We start from the raw sequence: 25512 nt of genomic DNA, 5'->3' as shown, positions 1-25512 counted from the left end.
CTAATTATATAAAGAGAATTGAAAACCTTATCTTGCTCCTAATTTTAATGGAATTGCTTTGCGTTTCTCTTCATTTGAGTTGATGTTAGCTGTGGGCTTGCTACAAACTGCCTTTGTTATGTTTAGGTTATATCCTTAATCTTTTCAGGACTTATAACATGAAGGGGAGTTGGATTTTGTTAAAGTCCCTATCTTTGTTTTATGTCTTTCAGTTTGTTTATATAGTGAATCACATATGTTGACCAATTGCTGTATCTCTGGGATAAAGCCTACTTGATCATGGTAGATGACATTTTTGATGAGTTCTTGGATTCAGTTTGCAAGTATTTTATTGAGAATTATACATCTATATTCACAAGGGAAATTGGTCTTAATTTTCTGTTGGGTCTTTATGTGATTTGGGTATTAGGATAATTGTGACCTCATAAAATGAATTGGACAATGTTCCTTCTGTTTCTATTTTGTTCTATTTTGTGGAATAATTTGAAGAATATTGCCATTAATTCTTCTTTGAAAGTGGTGGAAAACTGTCTGGTCTTGGGATTTTTTATTTTTTAATTACTTTAAATTACTGCTTCTATTTCACTAGGGATTTTAGATATGTTTAAATTGCTTATCTGATCTTGGTTTAGCTTTGATAAATGGTTTATAGTAATAAAATCATCTATTATTTTTAGATATTTTCCAATTTGGTGGAGTGCAGGTTTTTAAAGTATGTCCTTAGGATTCTCTGGAATTCCTCAGTGTCTGTTATGTCCCCTCTTTCATCTTGAATTTTGTTAAGTTGAATCTTCTCTCTCTCCGTTTTATTTTATTTGGAAAATGATTTTTCTATTTTCATTAATTTTCTTAAAGAACCAATTATATATTTCACTGATTCTTTGTATTTTTTGTTTGTTTGAATTCTTTCATTTCAACCCTGAGTTTATTTATTACTATCTACTCCTTTTGGACACAATTTCTTCTTTTTGTTCTACAGATTTCCTGTCTGCTGTTAAGTTGCTAATATAAGATCTCTAATTTTTTGGTTTTTTAAACACTTGTGTTAACTTTTCTTGCCCACCTACCAGTTCCCAAATAACTGACATGGAGACTTAATATAAATTATAAATGCTTGGCCAATAGCTCAAGTTTATTACTAGTTAGCTCTTACACTTTGAATTAACCCATTTCTTCTCTTTCTTCTTCTTCTTCTTTTCTTCTTCTTCTTCTTCTTCTTCTTCTTCTTCTTCTTCTTCTTCTTCTTTTCTTCTTTTCTTCTTCTTTTCTTCTTTCTCTTCTTCTTCCTCTTCCTCTTCCTCTTCCTCTTCCTCTTCCTCTTCCTCTTCCTCTTCTTCTTCTTCTTCTTCTTCTTCTTCCTCTTCTCTCTCTCTCTCTCTTTCATTTTTTGTTTTGTTTTGTTCTTTTGAGACAAGGTTTCTCTGTAGCTTTGGAACCTGTTCTGGAACTGGAACTAGCTCTTGTAGACCAGGATGGCCTCAGACTCACAGAGATCTGCCTGCCTCTGCCTCCCTAGTGTTGGGATTAAAGGCATGTACCACCACTGCCCAGTGAATTAACCCATTTTTCTATTAATCTACATTCTGCCAAGTGGTATCACCTATCCTTCATTTTGTACCTCTTGCTTCCTCTCCTTGTCTCTTTGGAGACTCTGACTCCAGAGACACTTCCCATTGTCCTTAGTCTGGTTTTCCTGCCTAACCTTATGATATCCAGCTATTAGCCAATCATCTTCTTTATTAAGCCAATCACAGTATAATTTACAGTGTAAAGAAGAATTATTTATTTCAAAGCATTCCCCCCTTTTTTTAATAAGAAAGGTTTTAACTTTAATATAGTAAAATTATAGACAGCAACAGTTATAAAATAAGAATTACAGTTAAAATAACCAGTCCATTTGTATTTAGCAAATTTAGAGAAAATATTTTATTATTTATCTTATCTTGGTGAGTCTAAAATTTTATACATAATTTACTTTTTTATCACAAATAAGGAAAACTTCAAGTCTAATTATTTAGTCTTCAACTCCATCAAAGACCCCAGAATATGTAATGTTATCTAATGTCAGGGACATTTGACTGCCTGGACAGTTACCCGAAGTTTTTCTTCTATGTTGGGGCATCCACTTTGGCCTATAGGCCTAGTATACCTGACAGACTTTCTTGAGAAGCAGGGAATTTTGAAGGACTGGCCTACCTTGTCTTGGCAAAATTTGACCAACACTTGTTTTTTGCATCCTGCTGATCCAGTTTAGAGCATATATAGCAATTGAAGCAAGGACAGTCTTGCCCAAATGACCATACATAGTTTCTTTGATGCCCATCATCTTCTCTGAAGTAGATTGGTTGGTGCAACCAGAAGTAGATGTGCCTCACTGTCATGAAAAGCCTTAGGCTATTAAAATATTTTAAATGCCATATTCTGTAGGTCTTTAAAGTGTTTAAAGACCATCTACCTATCTAAATATATCTGCTTAAACTTGAAAACATATCTAATATTACAAATTTAACTATTATAGATGACCATTAATCTGTATTTCTTAATTATACATTACCTTTTAAAATGAGTTGCATAAGCATAATACCCCACACAAGAGTATAAACAGACATATAGTAAAGTAAAAATAACTTTAAATTTGTAATAAATTAAAATCCATAATAATGTAAAATATTTTAAGATTAGTACTTGTTTTTGCATTTAAAAAGATTAATAATATACCTTTTTATCCTATAATTTTTATATTCCCCTTTTTCTTTTCAGAACAAGATTCCTAAATCTAATCTTTTTTGTTCAGCTTTTTTCCTGATCATTACTAATAGCAACTTAATATCAACTCTCCTTAAATGATAGCAACCATCCATAATCAATATTTTGGAAATGTGGGCATCATTCTGTAGACTATTTCCTGTTGCCTGGGGGCATTGGTGTCTTAGGGGGGAACCTGAGAAAACTGGGATAATAATGACATCCTGACTGGAGTAGTCTGTGAGGTTGGACCATCTCGACCAACAACCATGAAGTTGTTTTAGATGTAGAATTTTGAGAAGATGTAACAGAGGTATTCTGAGATTCTATATCACCTGAGCCAATCATTTTCATTGATGTTTAGTTCCCTTATTATGAAAATACATAAACTTTTAGAGATAATATGCATTATAAGTATGGAATTTGTGGTATACAAGCTAGTTAAAGATATTTTTTGTGTTATGTTTGGGCAGGTAAAATGTATATTACAAGTCTTATAGTGTTTCTAGGTTTCTATTTTTTTTATGTTTGTAGTTAGGATTTTAGGGAGTCTTTCCCAATCAAACCTGATCATCTTTAACCTAGAATGAATCCATAGCTTCTCTATTCCTGTGAAAATAAAAGCATAATCTCTTTCTTGCAGTTACATATCTTTTGACATCCATTTTGAATTTAAACATTTTTTAAATGTATAGGTTGGTTTACCTCTTTCTCAAAGTAACATATCTTTTGACTTCCATTTTGAAGTTAAGATATTTTTCAAATAAATAGGTTGGTTTATTTAGCAGTTTTCATAATCTAGTGTGTCTTAGCAGCTCTTGTTTCTTCACTAGCAATCAGAAAATCTAAAGACAACACAAAAACATGCAGAATCCAGATTCTGTGTATTTCCCATCTTTACTATATTTTTATTATTCTATTTTTAAAAACTTTCCCAAGCCTATGTGTATTTTTACACATACTGTAACCCATTTAGAGGTGGTTTTTTTTTTGGTCGGAATCTGTTTTTAATGCATATTTGTAATATTTTACTTACTATATGAGCCTTTAAACTGTTAAGTGACATGGCTAGGACTACTGTCCCTGTTTTGGCAGCCACCTCTGCCCCACTTGGTTTCTTGAGAGCCTAACTTCATGGTCAGAGCATCTAGTGAGTGAGTGATTCATATTAATCATTGTGCTAACTTTTCATTCTGACTGTTTTCTTTGCTATTGGAGTGTCATAGTTTGGTACAATCCCTACTATTTATTTTTGTTCCTTTATCCCTTTTGGATTCTTGACATCTTTGCTGAAGGTTAGCCAAATCTGTATGGTTTACTTCTGAGCTCGCCATTCTGTTCTGTTTGCCCATGTGTTTGATTCTGTGCCAGTGCCGTGGTGTTATACTACAGCTTTGAAATGTAATTTGAAATCAGAAAGTGTAAGTACTTCCAGCTTTCTCCTTACTCAGTTGCTTTGGCTATTTGAAGAGTGTAATGGTTCCATATGAAAATTATATTTAAACATTGCCATTGAAATTCTGAGTAAGCTTCCTTTGACTATGGAATGTTAATTCATATGTCTTTGGATTCAAGTCTTCAAATTTATCAATATTTTATAATTTTCATGTCATTTTTCATCTCTTTAGTTTCTGTGTACTTTATTCTTGTTTCAAATATAAGTCGTTTTGCTTTTTAAAGTTCCCTATTTATTTAGGTCATTGTGGTGTCTAAAATAATACAGATTTTTGTATTTTGATTTTGCAAATCCGTTGAACTAATGATTAGTTCCATCTACCAGTTTCTGAATAGATCTTTATAAATCCCTATTTATGTTATCACATCATTTTAGACATAATTTACATCTCGCTCTCACATTGGATACCTTTAATTTTTGACTAGGACTTCCAGGAACATGCTGATCATAACAGAGCAGATATTTTACCTCATTCCAGATCTTACAGAATATGTTCTCAGTTTTATCCTCTGGTTACAACATTCTTACACTTTGTGTCTTAAGTGTCTCCAAAAGTGCTACAGTTTTAAAGGGCTGTTTCCCAGAACTGAACTCTTGGGAACAAGAACTCAGATCTAATGAGATGTGTTAGCTCCTTAGAGGGACTGTGGGATACTTGTCTCTTGCCTTGTCTTTCTCCATCCTGGGCTGTCATCACAAGCTGTCCCACACAAGTGAGCTGCCTTATCACTGGGTCAAAAGCAAAAAATCAGTCTCCCGTAGCCTGGGACCTCTAAAGCCATAGGCTAACGTGAACCTTTCTTCTTTTTTGAAGTTATTGCCCATACTTTGTTTTAGAAATAGGAGATGGCTTCTCACGGACACATGTTCCTTGTATCTCTATTTTATTATGAAAGTCTGCTGAATTTTGGCAAACACCGTGCATCTATTGAGTGATCATGTACTTTTGCATTCCTTTCTGATTCTGTGGTCTATTGTGGTGGCTGATTTTTTCCCATACTGAATTAGCATTGTATCCAAGGGATGTATATTATTTGGTCCTAATGTGCGATTCTTTTAATATCCTCAAGCACAAAGTTTGCCACAAGCATAAGAATGGTAGACAATTAGGACAGTAGTGGGGCACTTCCCAGTGGCAGGCATACATTCAGTGCACTGGAAAACAGGTTTGAGTAGTTCCAGTGAGGGAGTACAGGAGCCCAGGCATCTGGAGTCCATAAAGGTTAATACCCAGGACCACATATAAGTCCATGGGACTCAACAATTAGGGGAAATTTTGAGGGTCTCTGTGGCAAAGACTAACGGACTCCTCTTAAGAGTAGGTGACTGTACAATATGGTGTCTGTAGCTGTATGGCAGCAATTCAAACCCTAACTGTCTACAAAAATAAGTAAATCATATATCTACAAAAACATGTACATATTCAAAATATATCAAAAGCTGGAAAACAGATGTCAACAGAAGGGATAAAAATTTGGTGGTCACTGGTAATAAAAGGAATACACACTGAAACATGTTACACACATGGAAAGATCTTGGAAACAGCATGCTACTTGAAAGAATCCAGACAAGGTAAATATAATTCAAAGGTTCTATATCAATAAAGCTATTATTAATAATTAAGTACATTATCAGATCTCAGCATTTACTACTGATTTTTAATCTCTGAAGTCAGACTACAACTCTCCAGGGACTTCCTGATCATTCATGTTAATCCATTAAACAATTACAGAGAGCTGAAGAGCATTTTATATTAATCCCTTTATCACCATAAATGGCCAAAAATCAAATTCAACAAGAAAAACATGACTGGAAATTATAACAAGTTTTTCTTTCAGATTAAGTCTAATGATTAATTTAAAAGAAACACAGTAAAATGAGAGGAGAATAAACCATTTTAACTTGTTTATATGAATGATAAAGTACTCTAAGTTCTTTAGGCATTCCTCTGTAAACATGATACAGCACAAGGACCCATAGTAATGGAGCAATGGAGAACTGTCCTTCCCCCAGGGAACAAGCAACAGACAGACGGATCGCCTATGCTACATACCTAGCTATTTGCTCTCATCTTTCATAGAAGCCAAATCCAACCCTCAGCAAATGTTGTAGTAGGAGCGGCAGGGCTGCGTCCCCAGCACCCCCGCCGCTTGGCTAGCTTATGCCCCGAAATAACAACACAGAAACTGTATTCATTTAAACACTGCTTGGCCCATTTCTATCTAGCCTCTTCTAGGCTAACTTTCACACCTGGACTAGCCCATTTCTAATAATCTGCTGTAGCCCATGAGGTGGCTTACCAGAGAGATTCTAGCCTACGTCCATCCTGGGTCGGAGCTTCATCGCGTGTGTCCCAGAGAGCAGAGCTATCACATCCGCCCAGGAGAGGGGAGCATGGCGTCTCTGCTCCAGAGAGCAGAGCTGTCGAGTCTGAGCTCAGTTCCTCTTCCTCCCAGCATTCTGTTCTGTTTACTCCACCCACCTATGTTTTAACCTATGAGGGCCAAGCAGTTTCTTTATTGCTTAACCAATGAAATCAACAGATTGATATATGACACTCCCACATCAAGCAAATGCATTCCAGAATACCAGTTTCTGAAACTGTGTTTGGAACATTACCTTTGGCGGTCTTCATATCCAATGGTAGTCACAAGGACAGCAGGTGCTTATTTATTCAGATTTTTCTGTGAGAAAACTTTTTAATGGAATATATATATATATATATATATATATATATATATATATATTCTGTTCATCAAAACTTTTTCTGCTGTTTCCCCCTTTTTAAGACAGTCTCACCATGTAGTTCAGATGGTCTGGCCCTTACAATATAGACCAGGCCGTCCTTAAGCTTACAGCCTTTGTCTAAACTCGGTGATTATGGGTGTGCATCACAATGTTGGCCAAGGGGCAATTTTTTTTAATTAATTTATTTATTAAGAATTTCTGCCTCCTCCCCGCAACCGCCTCCCATTTCCCTCCCCCTCCCCCGATCAAGTCACCCTCCCTCATCTGCTCGAAGAGCAATCAGGGTTCCCTGACCTGTGGGAAGCCCAAGGACCGCCCACCTCTATCCAGGTCTCCTAAGGTGAGCATCCAAACTGCCTAGGCTCCCCCAAAGCCAGTACGTGCAGTAGGATCAAAAACCCACTGCGATTGTTCTTGAGTTCTCAGTATTCCTCATTGTCCTCTATGTTCAGCTAGTCCGGATTTATCCCATGCTTTTTCAGACCCAGGCCAGCTGGCCTTGGTGAGTTCCCGATAGAACATCCCCATTGTCTCAATTTTAGCTTTTTTTTTTTTAAAGTAAAATACAGCAATTTCCATTCAGAATATGGGGTGTATGTGTACATGTTTGTGTGGTTTTGTGTGTGTGTGTCAAGGTCACCATTGACTAAATATGTTCTCTAGTTGCTATCTCTAGTTATTAGCTTTTGAATGTTTCACTCAACCTAGAGCTCGCTGATTCTGCTGTGTTACTCAGCCAGTGAGCTCCTGGGCTCTTTCTTTTCCTTCAGGAAGGGAGGGAGAGCCACCTCCCCAGCACTGGGATGATAGAGGAGTGCTGCTGTACCCAGATTTCACCTGGGGAAATTGGTCTCAGTCCTACTCACGTGACAAACACTCTACCAATTGATTTCTCCAGTTACCAGACATGGATCTAAAAAAAGAGCATTAGTTACATCAACCTTTGAAAACACATTGTGCAAACCATTATAATATAGAACCTGCATTAGGGAACTCAGTGCTCACAAATTGCAACATTTTGTTAGCCTGTATCCAAACGCATCTCAGAAAGTCATGTGGGAGTGTGGTATAGAACAGCAGAGCTGGAGAGACAGAGTGGTGGCTACAATGACAAATGTGCTTAAGTGAGAAGACTATGGGAACATATGCCGACGGCCAGTTTACCAGGGCTGTTCCCACATCTGCAGCACTGTCTGTTCCTAGCATCAACCAATGGCTCTCCGAGCTGTGTGTGTGTGTGTGTGTGTGTGTGTGTTCCTACACGCATTTCATAGAATGGTATTTCTCATCCACAGGACATGGTTTGGAGGATACTCCACACTCTTTCTGTGGCAGCTGAGGAAACAGAACTCAAGAGACTCAGCTAGAAAATTGCAGAGATGAAATGGAATCTCAGACCCGTGCTCTTAGCCATGATGCTCATTTTGATATAGCACAGGTTGGCAACCTGAGATGCTTTGTCATATTTAAAAGTTCAGTTATGACATAACATAAAGGTATGTCATCTAATGTCATAATTTAGTGTCAAATTTAAATGGAGTATGAGTTAAAGTTTTTTCTTTTAAGGTAAGAAATGTGGAATTAGTAAATGGGGGAGCAGACGAAAACCATTCCCCTGTAGTCAACCCCTCAAGCTGCCAGCAGCTTCACCTCTCAGTGCCACTTTACCTCCCGCCCCTCATGCTGGTAGATGGCAATCAATTTTTTTACACTTTCAAAGCATCACTGGCCGCATGGGTATGTGGGGTGGAAAGAGACACATTTTATCAGTGCACCGCTAGGTTTATGAGTGTCTACTGAAAGACACTTGCTGAGTTATTTTAATCCCACCATAGTCCCTCTCATGTGTGAATGCTAGTTGCCTGGGTGATGTGATGCCTATGACAATACCAGAGGTAAAATCACAATATAGTTCTTTTATTTTGTTTATTTGGAGGTTCTACATGCTTACCAACACAGGATGCTTTATTTATTCTGCAAATAATCCAACACTAAAATATTAACTACATTGGAACCATCCATGGTCTCTTCTAGTAAACTAATCTAGCTGTAGACATTCGGATAACTCAGCTGGTCCGCCAGTGAATGCATGTGGACGTTTTACAAAGAAAGCTAGATTTTAGGACCTAAGAAATACAAAAGCCTCTTATAAAGGGGAAAAAATAGATAATATTGATTAAAACAGGTTCAAATTTATGAAATTAGTTTTTGCAGAGAACATCTTTTTGCTCATTACGGATAACAGGGAGCTAATATTAATTAAATCTTACCCAGATAAGATAACCAGCCAAGTAGGTGAAAAGAAAGTTAAAAGGCAATAAAAATGGAAGAACATTCTAGAGAGAATCTACTCTTCAGTTTGTCAGCAATGACAGGAGCACAAGTGACAAGACAGCCTTGTCACAAACTGGAACTGGAACTTTGTTCCAGGGTTTTGACACTGGAAACAGCACATTCTTCTTTAATAAAGGCGAGACTGTGATAATTTACCATTTGAAGGAATACGCTGGGGTCAAGTCTACCTGCTACTCAGTGGACACCTGTTTTAAAGAAAGGCATACAAATCCAGATCATATTAAACACTTTCATTGAGAGGTTGACACGGAAACTCATACAGTTTATGGTGGACGGTCTCAGAAGCTTTCCTGTGTGTGAGAAGCAGAACTACAGGCCTTTTTGTATAAGTTCCTGTACATCTTGTCCATGCTGTTCTCAAAGGCGGGTCGGTGAGATTTCCCCTTAAAAGAGGCTGCTCTGTTGGGCCAGTATTCACCATCATCCAAATGGACAGAACCATGTGGCCGCTGATAGCAGCTATGAGAAAAGATTGTTTTTGAAAAAAAGGTTAAAACAACGGTGGAATTAAGTTCCAGGTACTATGGTGAGTTCAAATATTTACTGAGTACTTTATGGGTGTGTGATACTCTTAGGACTGTGCGAACTAAAATAGCAAGGCTTTTTGCCTTTGAGTACTGACTCTCTACAGGGGAAAGCTAACCTGTTCATGGCAAATTATGAAGAAGAAAAATACCTATGTTAGAGTTTAAAAGGAGCTTGGAGATGAGAGAGGGCTACAGCAAATAAAAATAGCACAAACCCCGGACATGGTGGAACATACGGTTAATCCTAGAACCTGGGAGGCAGAGGCAAGCAGATCTCTGTGTGTCTGAGGTTCGTCTGAGTTAGCAATGTCTAACATAAGAGATCTTGTCGCAAAAACAAAATCAAAACAGCACAGATAGCGTGCTATGGTCAGTGTATGAACAAGAGCCTCTAAAGTCAGAATCCTTTGTAAGCTCTTGGATAATTAACTTTTAGTTTAATCTTCCTTAATTATATTTTCATATAATTGTTTGTGCAATTCAAGAGAATATAAATAAAGTACATGCATGGTACAGTATTTACCGGGGACAAAGAAGTGATTACAAAAATATGTATTTATATATAAGTATTATATTATTATATATAAGTATATTATTATATATATTATAATTATATATAATTATTATATATATTATATATAAGTATTATATTATATTATATATGAGTTTAAAGAGAAGTGGATTGCATGAATTATTAAATGAAAATTTCAATGCCAAGCATCTCCCCACAAGTTATTGGTTACAAAGGCTCCGGAGGCACCCAGAAGAACCTAGGCCTTTGCTCTTGGATGCCCACATAACAAGATAGTAAGACTTAGGATATCAGCAAATCTATGTCAGCTGACTAGAGAAACCCCTTCTTTGATGGTTCATTTATTGCAGGAGATGGAGATGAATACAGACCTCCGTAACTGGTCAACACCCAGAAAATAAGAGACTGTGGCGTGCTTAGCTCTAAATAGGACATCTAACTCATACTTCTTCCTCAGGTTCAGGGATCACTGAAGAAGCAGCAGATTATAAGATCCAGAGGTAGTAAGCGAAAATCTACAGTGAAACAGAATTTGCCACACACGACAAGGCCATCACATGCAGGAACTCACAGCAGCTATAACTGCCTGTGAGAGTCTTGTACCAGATTAGGACAGCCACAATTCCAGCATGGATGAGGGTCCTCATGGAGTCCCGCCCATAGCTGAAGAGCTCCTGCCAGTTTGTGAGTGCTGGAGAGGGGAGTAGGCTGTCTTCAGGGTATGCCCCTAGAGGCTAAAAATGCTGCAGTAGACGCCCCACACCCCTGAACACACAAATTAATCACTTGGTGGATTTATAAAACACAGTATATGATGTTAAGAAGAAAAAGTGGTGATGGGGATAGGGACTGGGAGGGGAGAGAGGGAAATGAGAGTGGATTTGTTCAAAATACATTATATGTATGTATGAATTTCCAAAAATTTACAACAGAGGAACAGTAAAAAGTCTGAATTGTAAAATACAGATCTGAGCACAATGAGTCCTAAAATAAAGTCTTAGAGAGGTACAAATACAAACATTAGAATCCTAAACACAGTATTGTTTACTTCCAGGCATTCTGGAATCTCTAATAAATTTTGAAGAGCTGGATTATTTTTTTAATTGCTGTGTATTACTAAGTTTCGAATGTAGGTATAGCATTAAAAATTCATAAAATAAAAATGAGCTTTCTAAACCAATTTCACTTCTCATTTTAACAATATTTTCAGCACTTGTTCACAAATCATTTAATAAATTCCTGTTACATGTTACAAAATATTTTATCAGCTAGCTTTAAAGCAGGAATAATGTTGTAGTTTTAAATATAGCAATATTTCCAAAAACTTATGACTATTTACTTGGATAGAAAGCTCTTTATTGAACTGTAACATTGCTATGCAGAAAAAAAGACAAAATTAGAACAGAGGTAATCTAAGAAAACCAATCAGCTTCAAATTCTATTAATGTATAAAGTATAAATTTATATACATGTTTTATTAAAGTCTATAATATACACACAAAGGAGGAATATTTTAGGTAAGTTAGAATGGATTAGGAAACAAAAAGAAATTAATGGTGATTAATTTATAAAAAGGATGCAAACCATTTGAGGCCTGGAAGGTAGTGTGTGTGTGTGTGTGTGTGTGTGTGTGTGTGTGTGTGTGTTGGCAGTTCAAATGAAGGTCAGGCGAGTAGCTAATGACTGGGTTCTCATGAACAGCCTTCAGATAAAATAAACATAATTATATACACACATACACATATAATACATTTATATAAAATGGAGCTCTGAAGATGGATATATTAAGCAAACGATAGTAATTTTAAGGAGCATATGGTTTGAATGAGAAGTGTCCACCATACAACACTGAATACTTGGCCTCCAGCTGGTGTGCTGTTTGGGGAGATTTGGATGGTGCAGGCTGACTGGAGGAAATATGCCAGCTAGGGTGAGTTTTGAGAGCGCAGTCAAGCTACATCCAGTCTGCCCTCTTTACAGGTCATGACTTGCTGTGAGAAGGTACCTGCCTCTCAATCCCACTTAACAGGAAGCACATGAATTGGAAATAAAATTAAAGCAACACCCTGATCATTTGACGAGAAGCTTCCAGGGCAAAATGTTCAAAACCATCCTTTAACTAATTCTGAAGCCTGCCCATCCCATCCTGCTGGTCCAAAGATGTCCACAAATGCTGAGTACTGTAAAGGGACACAAAAAATGAGAACAGAGCTTTTTCAGTAGCTGCTCAACTCTCTTATTTAAAGCTTCCAAAGGTTAGCACAACAGTGGATTAACACAGTGTTAATCATTAACACTGATGAACAAGAAAAAGAATCACAGTGGTGAATCTCAAGTCAAGTCAAGAGCAGTGTTTGTCAAAGTGTTTTCTTTGCACTCCCTGCATTAGAACCATCCAGGGCATTTCCTAATGCACATTTTGGGTTTCATCTCCATTTAGAAACCACAACCTTTGGAGTTATCAGGTGGAAATCTGTAGAAACAGAAATCAGGTGGAAATTTCGAAGAAACAACACAGGCAATGATTATTTATTTAAAAACTTCAAAGATCAGACCCTTTCTATACTGTCAAACTGATCTCTTATATTGATTTATCCCCCTAAACTGTTAGGGTTTCTATTGCTGTGATAATGACCATAACTGAAACACACTGCAGAGGAAAGGGTTTATTTCTTATTACACTTCCAGTAACAGTCCATCAGTGATGGAAGTCAGGACAGAAACTCAACAGGGAAGGAACCTGGGGGCAGGAGCTGAATGAAGCAGAGGCTATGGAGGAGTGCTGCTTACTGGCTTGCTCAGACTTTTTTTTTTCATACACACCAGGACCATCAGCCCAGGAGCAGCACCTCTCACAAATAGTATGCTGGGTGCTCCCCCATCGATCACTAATTAAGAAAACATTCCACAGGCTTGCCTACAGGCTAATCTTACAGAGGCATCTTCTCAATTGAGGTTCCCTCCTCTTGTGTGACTCTAGTATGTAACAAGTTTGCAAAATGTTAGTTGGTACAGCAATCTAGGAAAGAGACTTTTTAAGAAAGAATAACAAAGAAGAGAAAAGAACTTTGCATAAATTGTGTGCTCTCTGAACTTTTTTCTTTTTTCACTGTTTCCCTTTCAAATTCATCTATAATAGTCAACCCACTTTCATAAGAGGCCCAAGCTGCCTCCTGATTGGGAGGCAGAGACTCACACTCATGGTAGGCTCTCACGTGGCCATAGAGGTTCCAGCCAAGGTGACCATTTTTGTGCAAACTCTGCTAGAAAAAAAATAAATTCCACTTCATGGAGCATCTATATAAGTCTCTAAGAAATTTCTTGGTGAAAAACTAATACAGTACTCCATGGTATAGCAGAACGGCTGTAACTACCCATGATTCACAGTCTTTAATTCTACATCTCATGGCCATTAGAATAGAATTTTCAAATGAAATCTGCTAGCATAAGCTTTCAAAAATATTTTTATTAATATCCCTGAAATTTTAGAAGAATGGATTTTTTTCTTACATTAGTTGAAAAAATTTACTTATCTAATTATGGAAAGTACTTTTAGTTTAGGATAAATGTATCATAAAACATATGGGTTTGCTGGGCAGTCAAATAAATTCTAAACAGGAGGAAACACATCATTGTGAGCTGGCTGTTTATGTGGGGGGTGCAGACACATACGCACACACGTGCATGTGTACATAGAGGAGGAAGTCAATGTTTGCTGTCTTTCTCAGTTATCCAACACCTTATTTTTGGAGACAGGGTCCCACACAATCTGGAGTTCACCAATTCAGTCATGGTCAACAAGCTCCAGGGATCCTCTGTCTCTGCTTCCACAGTGCTGGATAAACAAACACAACTGCACCGATGGGACGTGGAAGCTCAGGCCCTCATGCTTGCTCTACAAGCGCTTTACTAAGCATCTCCCAATCTTATGTGAGTGTGTGTGTGTGTGTGTGTGTGTGTGAGTGTGTGTGTGTATGTGTGTGTATGTGTGTGTGTGTGTGCTGTTTTTTTTTTTTGAGACGGAATTTCTTTGTGTTACAGTCCTAGCTGTCCTGGGTCCTGGAACTAGCTCTGGTAGACCAGGTTGGCCTTGAACTCACAAAGATCCACCAGGCTCTGCCTCTGCCTCCCGAGAGCTGGGGTTAAAGGCATGTGCCAGCACTGCCTGGCTTATGTTTGTTTTTTTGTTTTTGTTTTATTATCAAAAAGCTTCAGTAACAAAAAGAAATTTAACTGGGCTGGAAAGATGACTCAGTGGTTAAGAGTGCTACTCTTCTCTCAGAGGACTCAAGTTTAATCAGTTCTCAGCACCAACAGTGGCTCACAGCCTCTGTAACTCCAGCTCCAGGGAGATCCCTTGTCTCCAAGCTCCATAGGCATCTGCACTCACATCCACATATCCATACAGACACACATACCTATAGTTAGAAGAATGAAATTAAGATTAAAATCTAGAAAAAAGATAAATGTCTCATTTTTATGCTGTCTATGAGAAAGGTCTCCGCATACAGAAGCAAGTCCATACCTATATTCAGGGTCACTGTCATAGGAAGAGTCTCTATATAAAAGACCCCTTTTCAGTTCCAGTTCTTCTTCTTTCTCTGGGTCTCTCTCATCCTGAAAAATGAAAAGATTTCTAGTAACTAATTTTCTCATTGCTTCCAATACGGTAGTTAGGATGCTGTGGGAAAGGTTTCTTTCCATCCTCACTGTAAGAGTCGAATGCTTAGATTCTGAGGACAGAAGCAAACTGTCGAGGATGCATTAGCTCTCAATAACATTTTAAAAACTATTTCTCCTATTTGGGAATTATATCATTTCCCTTTCCCCCCTCCCAGGTCCTCCCACATACTCCACCTTGCTCTCTTTCAAATTCATGCCCTTTTTTCATTAATTATTGCTACATGCATATATGTATAGGCATAAATATTCCTAAATATAACCTGCTCAATCTGCATAATATTATTTTCATGAATATTTTCAAAAGAGCACATTATTTTTATTATAATTTGGTTAGTACTGGTTAGAAAAGACTAGACATTCAGTAAATATTTTATGAAAAAGGAATAAATAGTAGTGGATGTGTCAAGATATTTAAACTAATAAAGGCATATATATTTTATGTGAAATTCAAAAAGATTATTCTTGCCTTCTGAGAAATAAGCACTAATTCCCTCAAAAATTACACAGATGCAAGCATGCACTCATGACTTACAAAGAAAATGATTTACTGAGAATGATAAGCCAAAAAAAAACCCCACAATAAAACCAGAAATGTGAGTCAATTGATATAAACATACATAGCCAAAGTTCCCATTCTTAACTTCTACTAGATACACACAGGGGAATTGGAAACGGGGTCCTCTGAGCTAGTTTTCCAAGCTGCACTGTCTTAGTAAGTTGGCATGTGTTTTCCGTAATGTCAGTATAAGTATTGTCCATCACTGCTCCCTCCTTAATCAGCACAAACACAGGTGAAGAGAGTAGGTAACAGGAACACACAGGGAATAGCATTAATAGAATACGGGCCCATCTACTTCAGGTAAGAAAACATATCAACACAGACTGTGAAGAAAATATACTTTTTTTTAATTTGTTGATGGTGTGATACTGCAAAGGACACATTCATTGTCAAAGTGTCTGTAAATAATAAACAAGTTAAAACATTTTGGAAGATGTAAATACAATGTTAGCTGTCAAGACTGTTAGGCCTTACCATTATGAATAATTCCATGTATTTCTTTTGGTCCTTTCTCTTCTCTTTAAGATTTTTGTTGGTTATTAAAATAGTTTTCTTTTAGTTAATACCAAATGATAAGTATTTAATAATTTATTTTCAAATTTTCCATTGGGTTTTTTCTTGATGGACATTCAACCAAGTGAGAAAGACTAACAAGTAAAGAAATAAGTGGGAGGGTTGTCTTAGGGAGTGTAACAACACATCACTGGTACCACTAACATAGAACACTGCCCATCTGGATCAAGGATGGCATAATGGGAAATTCTGACCCAAGAAACCAAACAGACCCCATTACCACACAGTTCTCATCTAGAATAATCATGCATGTATATACACACAGCCAGATGGATCTAAAGAAAGAGTGTTCAGAAAGATCATTTACAGATAGAGTGCCTATGACTGAGACGGGGAAGGGAGATGAGCATAGAAGAGTTAAGTTACTTAGAATTTAGCTGGGTATTGCCCTTTGCCAGACCTCTAATCCACAAAAATATAAGATGGCCAATTTGAGCCAATGAAGTTATGATACGATGTGGTAGCAAGAGAAAGCAAACACAACAATACAAACTCCCTCAAAAAACAAACAGAAATTACTTTGAGGCTGGATGGGATAATGTATTGCAAACTAGGAAAGCTGACAAAATAAATACTTTTTAGGATATCAAGAGCAAACCTAATAAAGACTACAGATGTTCAGCCATCAGAGAGGCAATCCTTTCAAAAATAGACTCCGAGTTTGCCTCTGTTTTCATTGAGCAGGGAGACTGCTGCCCGGACTGCAGGCTGCAAACCACAGCTGACGACTGCAGGAAGGCCAGCGCTGCAAACCACAGCTAACGGCTGAAGGAAGGCCAGCGCTAGGCACAGAGAAACCACAGAGGCTTTTCATGACTGTGCAAGAGTGCAAGATAAATTTAAATTCTGTAACATCTTATAAATCCAACCATTTCCCAAACCATGGCATGTATTGATTCACAAAGTTTCCTGGGACATCAGGGATTAATCTTAGCTGAAACATCTGGAATCCAGAGGGCAGTTTCCCACAGTCTAAAAGTGTTTAGAGACAGGGATCATCTACCAGGTCAAGGGCACCACAGACACCAGAAACATGTCCCAGAAGTACTGCTGACACTCAGTGTCCCCACTGAAGCTGTTTATAGACTGCAGACACTGGTTAGCTAAGATAAAAATCCAGCCCTGGCTATGGAAGCAGAGACTAATTTCTACAGATAGGATAATAAGCAGAATGTTTTATACATTCCACAAGCATCAAGAATTAAAATGGAAGCCTACAAAGTCTTCACACATACAATGTGAATGTATTTGCTGACTTCTGAAGCTGGGCAGGCTGGTGACAAATGGGCTAACCCCAACATGTCTGAAGAGCAAAGAGACCTTGCCCTACAATCATGGTACCTAAAAAGAAACATTCACCAGAGAGATCGATAGAAAACAGATGGTCACTGGAGTCCTGAAAAGGATGGTGATTATGTGCCCACGGGCACCTGAATTCTGAGAGCAGCCAGAATGGCCTCAGTCAGAGTAGCTGCAGAATAGAGAAGATGGAAAGTATTAAAGTAGCCATGCAAACGGTGTCACAAAAAAACAGAGACAGGGGGACTCAAATATAGTCATGTGTCACTTAGCATTATCTTGAGAAATGCATCGATATAGTGTGTATACTTAAACTAAAATAGTTATGACATCACCAGATGAAATACTCTCTGTGGCCCACCGTCACATCTGCAGGGCGACCCTGGCTGAAAAAATGCCATGTAAATTGTGTCCTAATGTGGAAATGCACAGAACGAAGCCTTCTGTTCTCTGAAGTCAAGGATCCTCTGGGTATGTATTTCTCTCAAAAAGTCAAAGGTCAGTTCACCACATCTGACAAACAGGAAAGAAATGCCTCTCTCATTTATTGGTAAAGGCCTGAAGGCTGTACTTGAAGTGGGGCCAATGCCGTAAGTGAGAGCTGAACTGGGGTTGATCAGGACTCCAAGGAAAGATGAACTGGGATTATTAAACTCAGGGTAGCCAGTAACAGATCTCTCCCTTTTGGATCAGAGTTATTAGCCCTGAATGTCACCTGCCTGGGAGAGGAAAACAAAACATGTTCTTTATGTAGAAAGTCAAAAGCATTTTAAACATACAGAACTTAACAATAATAAAAGTCCCTAGAGCTGGGACACATTCACCACTAAAAAAAAAAAAATGTCAAAAAGACAAAGATGCAGCTGGGCGGTGGTGGCGCACGCCTTTAATCCTAGCACTCGGGAGGCAAAGGCAGGTGGATCTCTGTGAGTTCGAGGCCAGCCTGGTCTACAAGAGCTAGTTTCAGGACAGGAACCAAAAAAGCTATGGAGAAACCCTGTCTCGAAAAATCCACACACACACACTAAAAAGACAAAGATGCAAATACAAACACATTCAAAATACTGAATTTTAGGAAATAAGCATTTTATATTATTGTGATTGATAGGATATGATCAAGAAAATTGATGGAAAGTTGGACAACTGGACATATATGTAACAATTTCAGAAATGAGCCCATGAAGATGAATAGAAGATTTAAAACTAACAATATAGTCACTGAAATAAGCAACTTGATAGGCAGGGCTAATAGTAGCACATTAGAATTAGAAATAAACAAAATTAAGTTTCAAAATAAATAGTCATAATAAGAACAAGCAGAATGATAAATACAGACAAAGAATCCAGGACAAAGAATCTGCTGCAGTCAGATTGATTGACAATCTTAAATGGCATCATAGAACCTACATCCATCAACTGAAAGAAGCAGGTACAGAGATCCACAGTGGAGCACGGGGCTGAGCTCCCAAAGTCCAGTCCAAGAGTGGGAGGAGCAAGAATATGAAAAAAGAGGTCAAGACCATGATGGGGTCACCTGAGCTAATGGGAGCCCACCACCTCTGGCCTAACAGTGAAGGAACCAGCTTAGGACCAAACTAGGCCCTCTGAATGTAGGTATCAGTTGTATGGCTGAGGAAAATTATGGGGCACTGGCAGTGAGACCAGGATTTATTCCTACTGCTTGTACTGGCTTTTTAGAATCCATTTTCTTAGGAGGGATACCTTACTCAGTCTAGATATAGTGGGCAGGGCCTTGGCCCTGCATCAAAGCAATGTGCTGGACTTTGCTGACTCCCCATGGGAAGCCTTACCCTGAGGAGGAAGGGATGGGATGGGGAAGGAAGCAAGAGGAGTGAAGGAGTGGGAACTGGATTTGGCATGTAAAATGAGAAGAGAAAGCTTTTAAAAAAATAAATTAAAAAATAAAATAAAATGAATCATAAAAATCAAAGAATTCAGATGGAGAGATGCCTCAGCCGTTAAGTGCACTGACTGCTCTTCCAGAGGACCCAGGTTTAGTTCTCGACACACACCACAATGGTTCAGAAATATTGGAAACTCCAGTTCCAGGGCATCAGCACACAATGGTACACAGACATTCATGCAGGCAAAACATTCATATAAAAAACATAATATATTAATATTGAAACTTAAAAAATTTTCAAGATACTTGTGAGGCAGACTCAAAACATCTAAAAGTATAGCTCAACATTCAAACAGTAAAAATGTAGAAATACTTCTAAGGCATTCTTGAATAGACAGTGGGCTAGGACTCCTAATAAGTCCTGAATGAGCATGCTGAGTTGGTTTAACACCTATCCTCATACCTTTTAAAAAATGGATAAGAAAACCTTAGTAATTCAGAATCAAAAAAACATTGTAAATTAAGTATCCCTAATCCAAATTCAATATGCTTCAATATTCAAATTATTTGAGTGTCAACAAAGATATCAAAAATGGAAAATTCCAGAGTGACCTCATAAAATGGATCAAATCAAAATAGGGGTCAAGATTTTAAAAGTACTTAAATTCTTTTATATAATAACCTTTAGGTGTTAGGTATATTAAGTGTATGTGGAACACAAATGAAATTCATGTCAAGTGTATCTCGTCCCCAAGATCCTTCCCTTCTCCACTCCTCTCCTGTTTTCTCATTTTTCTCTCCCTTTCTTCATATTAAATACATGTTCATGTACCTTTATATATATGAATGTGCATGGAATACTGTATCCAACACATGAATACCCAAATTTCTTGTCCCCCTCAGTCCTTAGTTACATTTCAAATTAGTGTGTGTGCACGGAAGGACACGCACAAAACTGTGTATGTGTAAATCAGCCTCAAGTTAGAGATACAGTAGACTGATGTGGTATCTTTTGTAAAATGTCAATTCTCACTTCTATTATTGTGGCCATAGATAACATACAATCAAGATTCCAAGAATTTTTTTGTGGAACACAATTTGCTGAATCTATCTACACAGAAAAAGTTGAAGCAGGCATGTTACACACACACACACACACACACACACACACACACACACACACACACACACACAATGATCCACTAAAGAAACCAGACATGAAATCATAATACTATGTAATTTTGAATGTTTAAAACCTCATCAAACTAATTTACATATTATCATATATTAGAATACTGCAGCATCTGTGGAAAGAAGGCCCATAAGGCATTACCCAGGATAATTGTGGGTACCAATAATGTTGCAACTGACCTGGATGCTGTTTTATACATGTACACTTTGCTTGTATTAATTCTATTGCACAAAGGATTAAACTACTTAAATAATGAGATAAAAATGCAAAACTACCCAAATAGCAGTACCAAAAATCCTCAGAAAACACGTGCAATGAAATGAACTGACAGACAGCTCGTTAGTGTGGACCTAATTAACAAAGTAGGCTGGTCTACAACCTATGGAAGAACACGCAGGGGCAAACCACAGGGCGTTCCCCTGGTAACTCCACCAGTCTCAGAAGCTCAGTGCATCCGCTTAAGGACAGTCACTAAGCAGATGCTTTCAACTTCCCTTGTGGTGAACACAAATAGTTTACAGGAAATTCCATAGGAGCTAGAACCACCTGGGGTCTATTAACTCCAAACTACCAGTCAAAATTGCTTTTCTCCATAAACCACACAGTAAAATAACACCTGGGAACAGAATCCAAATTAAACAGAGAAATACAAGGAAAGAAAAAAAAGTCTATGCAAATGGGAAGAGAAAGAAAGCCAGGAGATTCCAGAGACCATTCTGTGCATATTTGAAGAAAAAAAAATTTTAAAAAAGGTATTCTCAAAAAAATATTCTTAAAAAAGATATGTTTTACAAATTACACTGAATTGTATTTTGCTTCTAAAGACATAGAAAAGTATTGGTAAAAATGTAGGTGGTAGAGTGCTTACCAAGCATGCGTGAGGTCCACAAAGTTTAGGAAAAATAATTTCACAAAGCAAGATCATGAGTTAATTAAAGAGAAAAAGACACAAAACAAAAAGCTAGACAGCATCCTTTCAAACCTGGGTCTGCAGTGCAACTGAGGCCGTACCATCCCTACTGGCCTCCTGGCCTCTGGAAGAGACACTGACCCTGCCAGTGTTTCAAGCTGCTCTCCGAGACCCTTCATGCCCTCCTTCAAAACCAGGAGCAGGTGGGAGACTCAAGTTCAGCTGTTGGCTTGATATGTAGCCTTGGTCCCCCTCAGGACCACAGGTTCTGTGCACTGACTCTGAGGAAAGGTTCCTAGATGATTTAACATCAGTGATGCTAGGCTCTTTCTAAAATCACAGCTGATTATAATCTTTTAGGCCCAGCTCACTAGCATCAATTGTCCCATTAAAACAATGATTTTACTTCCTCAATTTCTTATTCAAAATATCACACAATCAGCCCAATATATTTCCTCTGAAAGATCACAAGCCAGGCCTCATTTCTCTCAGGATAATCTTCTAAGTTACCACACCAGTTCATTAGGTTTGGACCACTCAATTGTTTTCAGAATCCAGCTCTTCAAAATCCTCTGCCTCCTCCCACAAAATAGACCAAAGCAAAAGCACCACCTGATCACGTCCATTACAGCAAAATCCCCTTCTCCGCTATCAGTTTGTGTCCCATGTTGCTTCTCTTTTGCTGGGTTAAAACACTGACCAAAAACAACTTGGAGAGAAAAGAGTTTATTTGCTGTACAGGTTGCAGTCTGTCCTTGATGGAAGCCAAGACAGGAATTCGCAGTCCGCAGTAGGCTGGGTGCTCCCACATCAATTAGCACCCCCAAAATGCCCTTACAGACATGTTCAGGCCAATCTGATGAGAAATGCCTCAGCTGAGATTCCTCCTTCCCAGAGAAGCCTTGATTTTGTGTTAAGTCGGCAAAAGCTAAGCAGCATATGTGCAAACTAAACCCAATATACATATAACAGAAGTTCCTGGAGAAGTTAAAAGACCAGACAACAGAACTAATACTTAAGAAATAAAACATATTCACAACAATTTAAGATATACTTAAAAACCATCAAATCATTCACAGTAAGCAAAGCCACAATGTATTTGAGTATGATTAATAAACTTCAAAGAAACACACATGTGCACACACACACACACTAAATTTTTTCAAAAAAAAAATACAAGGGGTAAAACTCTTCTCAGCAAATTTAATAGGATTCTCTGTGGAGATAATCATGTTTTAAAAGTAACCAAAGCATTTTACACCTAAACAAATCAGTGGCATAAAGGCTGAAGATAAAAGTATTAGAACTCACACCGACCCAGTGAATCTGTCTGTAGGCATCTCTTAAAGCACGTTAGGCAACTAAAATGACTGGAAAAGACACCAAAATAAAACTAAGTTGTGAAAACTAATATTTACACTTGGCACTCAAAATGAGGATAACAAAGGAGAGTGTTTAGCATTTTCTGGTACATACCTGAAGAACACACAGAACACCAAAACCATGAAAAAAATGGAGAATGAGAAAATGTGGAATACACTTATAAGAAAATGAACTATTCTCAACAATTTCTTCTTTGGTGATAGCTTGATTTTTTTTTCCTGAGAGTATTTTACTAACAAAATGAGTAAGGACTTGGGTGTTATACCATTACTCCAACCACTGTTTGTGCCCTTGAGAAATGAGTAAGGAAATACTCCAGATGAGCTTAAAAGACTTGGAGAACAGCCTAAAGAGGTTCCCACCTTGGATGGAGTCTTAACAGGAAGTAGCTCACATAAAAGGACCCCCAGGAGTAAGTTGTATTAGGGGACCACTGTGGACACTATGGTCAGTCCTTGTGGTGGGAGAGCATTAAAAGAGACAGCACATTATTTCTGAGACAACACGATGGGGTCTTAAAGGGAAGGAGAGACTTGGCAGTTAATGAGTACTTGCTGTTCATGCAGAGAACTCGAGTTTTATTCCCAGGACCTATTCAGCAGCTCAAAACTGTCTCTAATTCCAGTTTCAGTGAACCCAATACCCAATTCTAGCATCCAAGGGCACCAGGCATGTGCACAGACTAACATGCAGGTAAAACACCCATAAACATGAACAAAAAATGGAAGATATTCATTAAGAGGAACAATTTAAAGTTAAAAATGACAGTAGTCCCAAAGAAGGGCCTTTACACAGTTGGGTGTGGACAGCTAGTGACCACCATCTTAAAGGAACAAGCCCATGATCTAAGACTGTAATAACTAGAGAGTGAAAGAAAGGTTTTTTTTTTTTCCTGTTCAGATCTGGTCAGTGCCACTGAAAACAGAAAATTTGTATAGATTTGTAATCTACTTAATATGTCTTGGCAATGTAATGAGGGAGGGAAGAAGACTGGGAAGGAGAGAGTGGGGAGGAGGGGAAGAAGAGAGGAGGGAGGACAGAGGAGAGAAAAAGAGGATATTATGCTAAAAAGAAGAGCACCAACTTGACCTCCTACAAACAGAAAGTGTCCTGAAAATGACATAAAATAAATGGACTTCCACAGAAGGTGGGCAAACACGCACGGGTGACTTCTCCTCCAGGGAGGCCACACTACAGGGCATACTCAAGTGAACGATGATCACGTAAGTACTGACCACAGAGAAGGTGGGGGTGACTGCGGAGCTGCAGTAGGACAGTGTGGCTCCACCTAGAGAGGTTCCTGCTGCAAAGATACTGATAAAGGATGGTGCTTCAGATGTGCCGGCTATGAAAACGGGTTAGCACAGCATGCCATAGCAAGGGAAGTGAGGGCAATAGGACGGCTCACTGAGAAATGGACCTGCCGACAAGCCTGAAGGCCTGGGTTGATCCTGGGAACTAACATGGAGGAAGAAAAACCAGTGCTTGCTACCTGTCTTCTGATCTCCATGCATACCCCCAACAATGCCCTCACACTCACACGCACTCACACGCACTCACACTCACACGCACTCACACTCACACGCACTCACACTCATGTGCACTCACACGCACTCACACGCACTCACACGCACTCACACGCACTCACACACACTCACACTCACACACACTCACACACTCACACACACTCACACACACTCACACTCACACCCACACACTCACACTCACACACTCACACTCACACACACTCACACTCACACACACTCACACTCACACACTCACACACACACTCACACTCACACACATTCACACTCACACACACTCACACACTCACACACTCACACTCACACACACTCACACTCACACACACTCACACTCACACACACTCACACTCACACACTCACACTCACACACTCACACACACTCACACTCACACACTCACACACACTCACACTCACACACACTCACACACACTCACACACACTCACACACTCACACACTCACACTCACACACACTCACACACTCACACACTCACACATACTCACACACACTCGTGTGCACTCACACTCACATGTACTCGCATGCACACATACATAAAACTTAAAAAAAATGTACGAAAAGGACGACTCACCGAGCAGCGGTGGTGCACTCCTTTAATCCTAGCACTTGGGAGGCAGAGTCAGGCAGATCTCCGAGTTTGGGGCCAGCCTGGTCTACAAAGTGAGTTCCAGGACAACCAAGATTGTTACACCGAAAAAATCTTTCTCAAAACAAAAACAAAAACCACCTCTACGCCTCTACTTTTAAAGAGAGCTTGGTACTCAAACATATTCTTAAGTAACCCAAGGGTAAAGAAAAACTTACAATAGAAAGTTTAAGAGTATGATGAACCAAATGTAGAAACAGCATCAAAGCTTAAACAATTGTCAGGTGGTGGTGGCACCTGCCTTTAAATCCAGCACTCAGGAAGCAGAGGGAGGTGGATTTCTGTGAACTCAAGGCCAACCTGGTCTACAGAGCTAATTCCAGGACAGGGTCCAAAGCTTTGGAAAAATCCTGTCTCAAAAAACCAAAAATATAAAAAACAAAACAACAACAACAAAAACTTACACAATCAAGCTAATGGAGCACTTCCAGGGAAATCTGGGAGTCTTTACAAACAATCAGGGAAAGGTATTTTCCCCA

General features: G+C 38.5%; 1 protein-coding gene across 2 annotated transcripts in view; it reads right to left on the bottom strand.

Moving 5' to 3' along the window:
• Window positions 1–8861: 8861 nt before the first annotated feature.
• Spata6 (spermatogenesis associated 6) overlaps window positions 8862–25512 on the bottom strand; it is a 95623-nt gene continuing 78972 nt past the window's right edge. The window contains exons 12-13 of one of the 2 annotated variants that reach the window (XM_075944797.1): window positions 14889–14980; window positions 8862–9763 (exon numbers count right to left, since the gene is read on the bottom strand). In XM_075944797.1, the coding sequence (XP_075800912.1) occupies window positions 9583–9763; window positions 14889–14980 (273 nt within the window). In that variant the 3' untranslated portion in view covers window positions 8862–9582. Of the gene's footprint in view, window positions 9764–11855; window positions 14782–14888; window positions 14981–25512 lie in introns of those variants that run through there. The other variant, XM_075944798.1, reaches the window with a different exon arrangement.

The sequence above is a fragment of the Microtus pennsylvanicus genome, chromosome 13 (genome assembly GCF_037038515.1).
Source record: "Microtus pennsylvanicus isolate mMicPen1 chromosome 13, mMicPen1.hap1, whole genome shotgun sequence".
Taxonomy (NCBI): Eukaryota; Metazoa; Chordata; class Mammalia; order Rodentia; family Cricetidae; genus Microtus; species Microtus pennsylvanicus.
The sequence above is the reverse complement of the archived record's forward strand: the minus strand, read 5'-3'. Positions and strand labels throughout refer to the sequence as shown.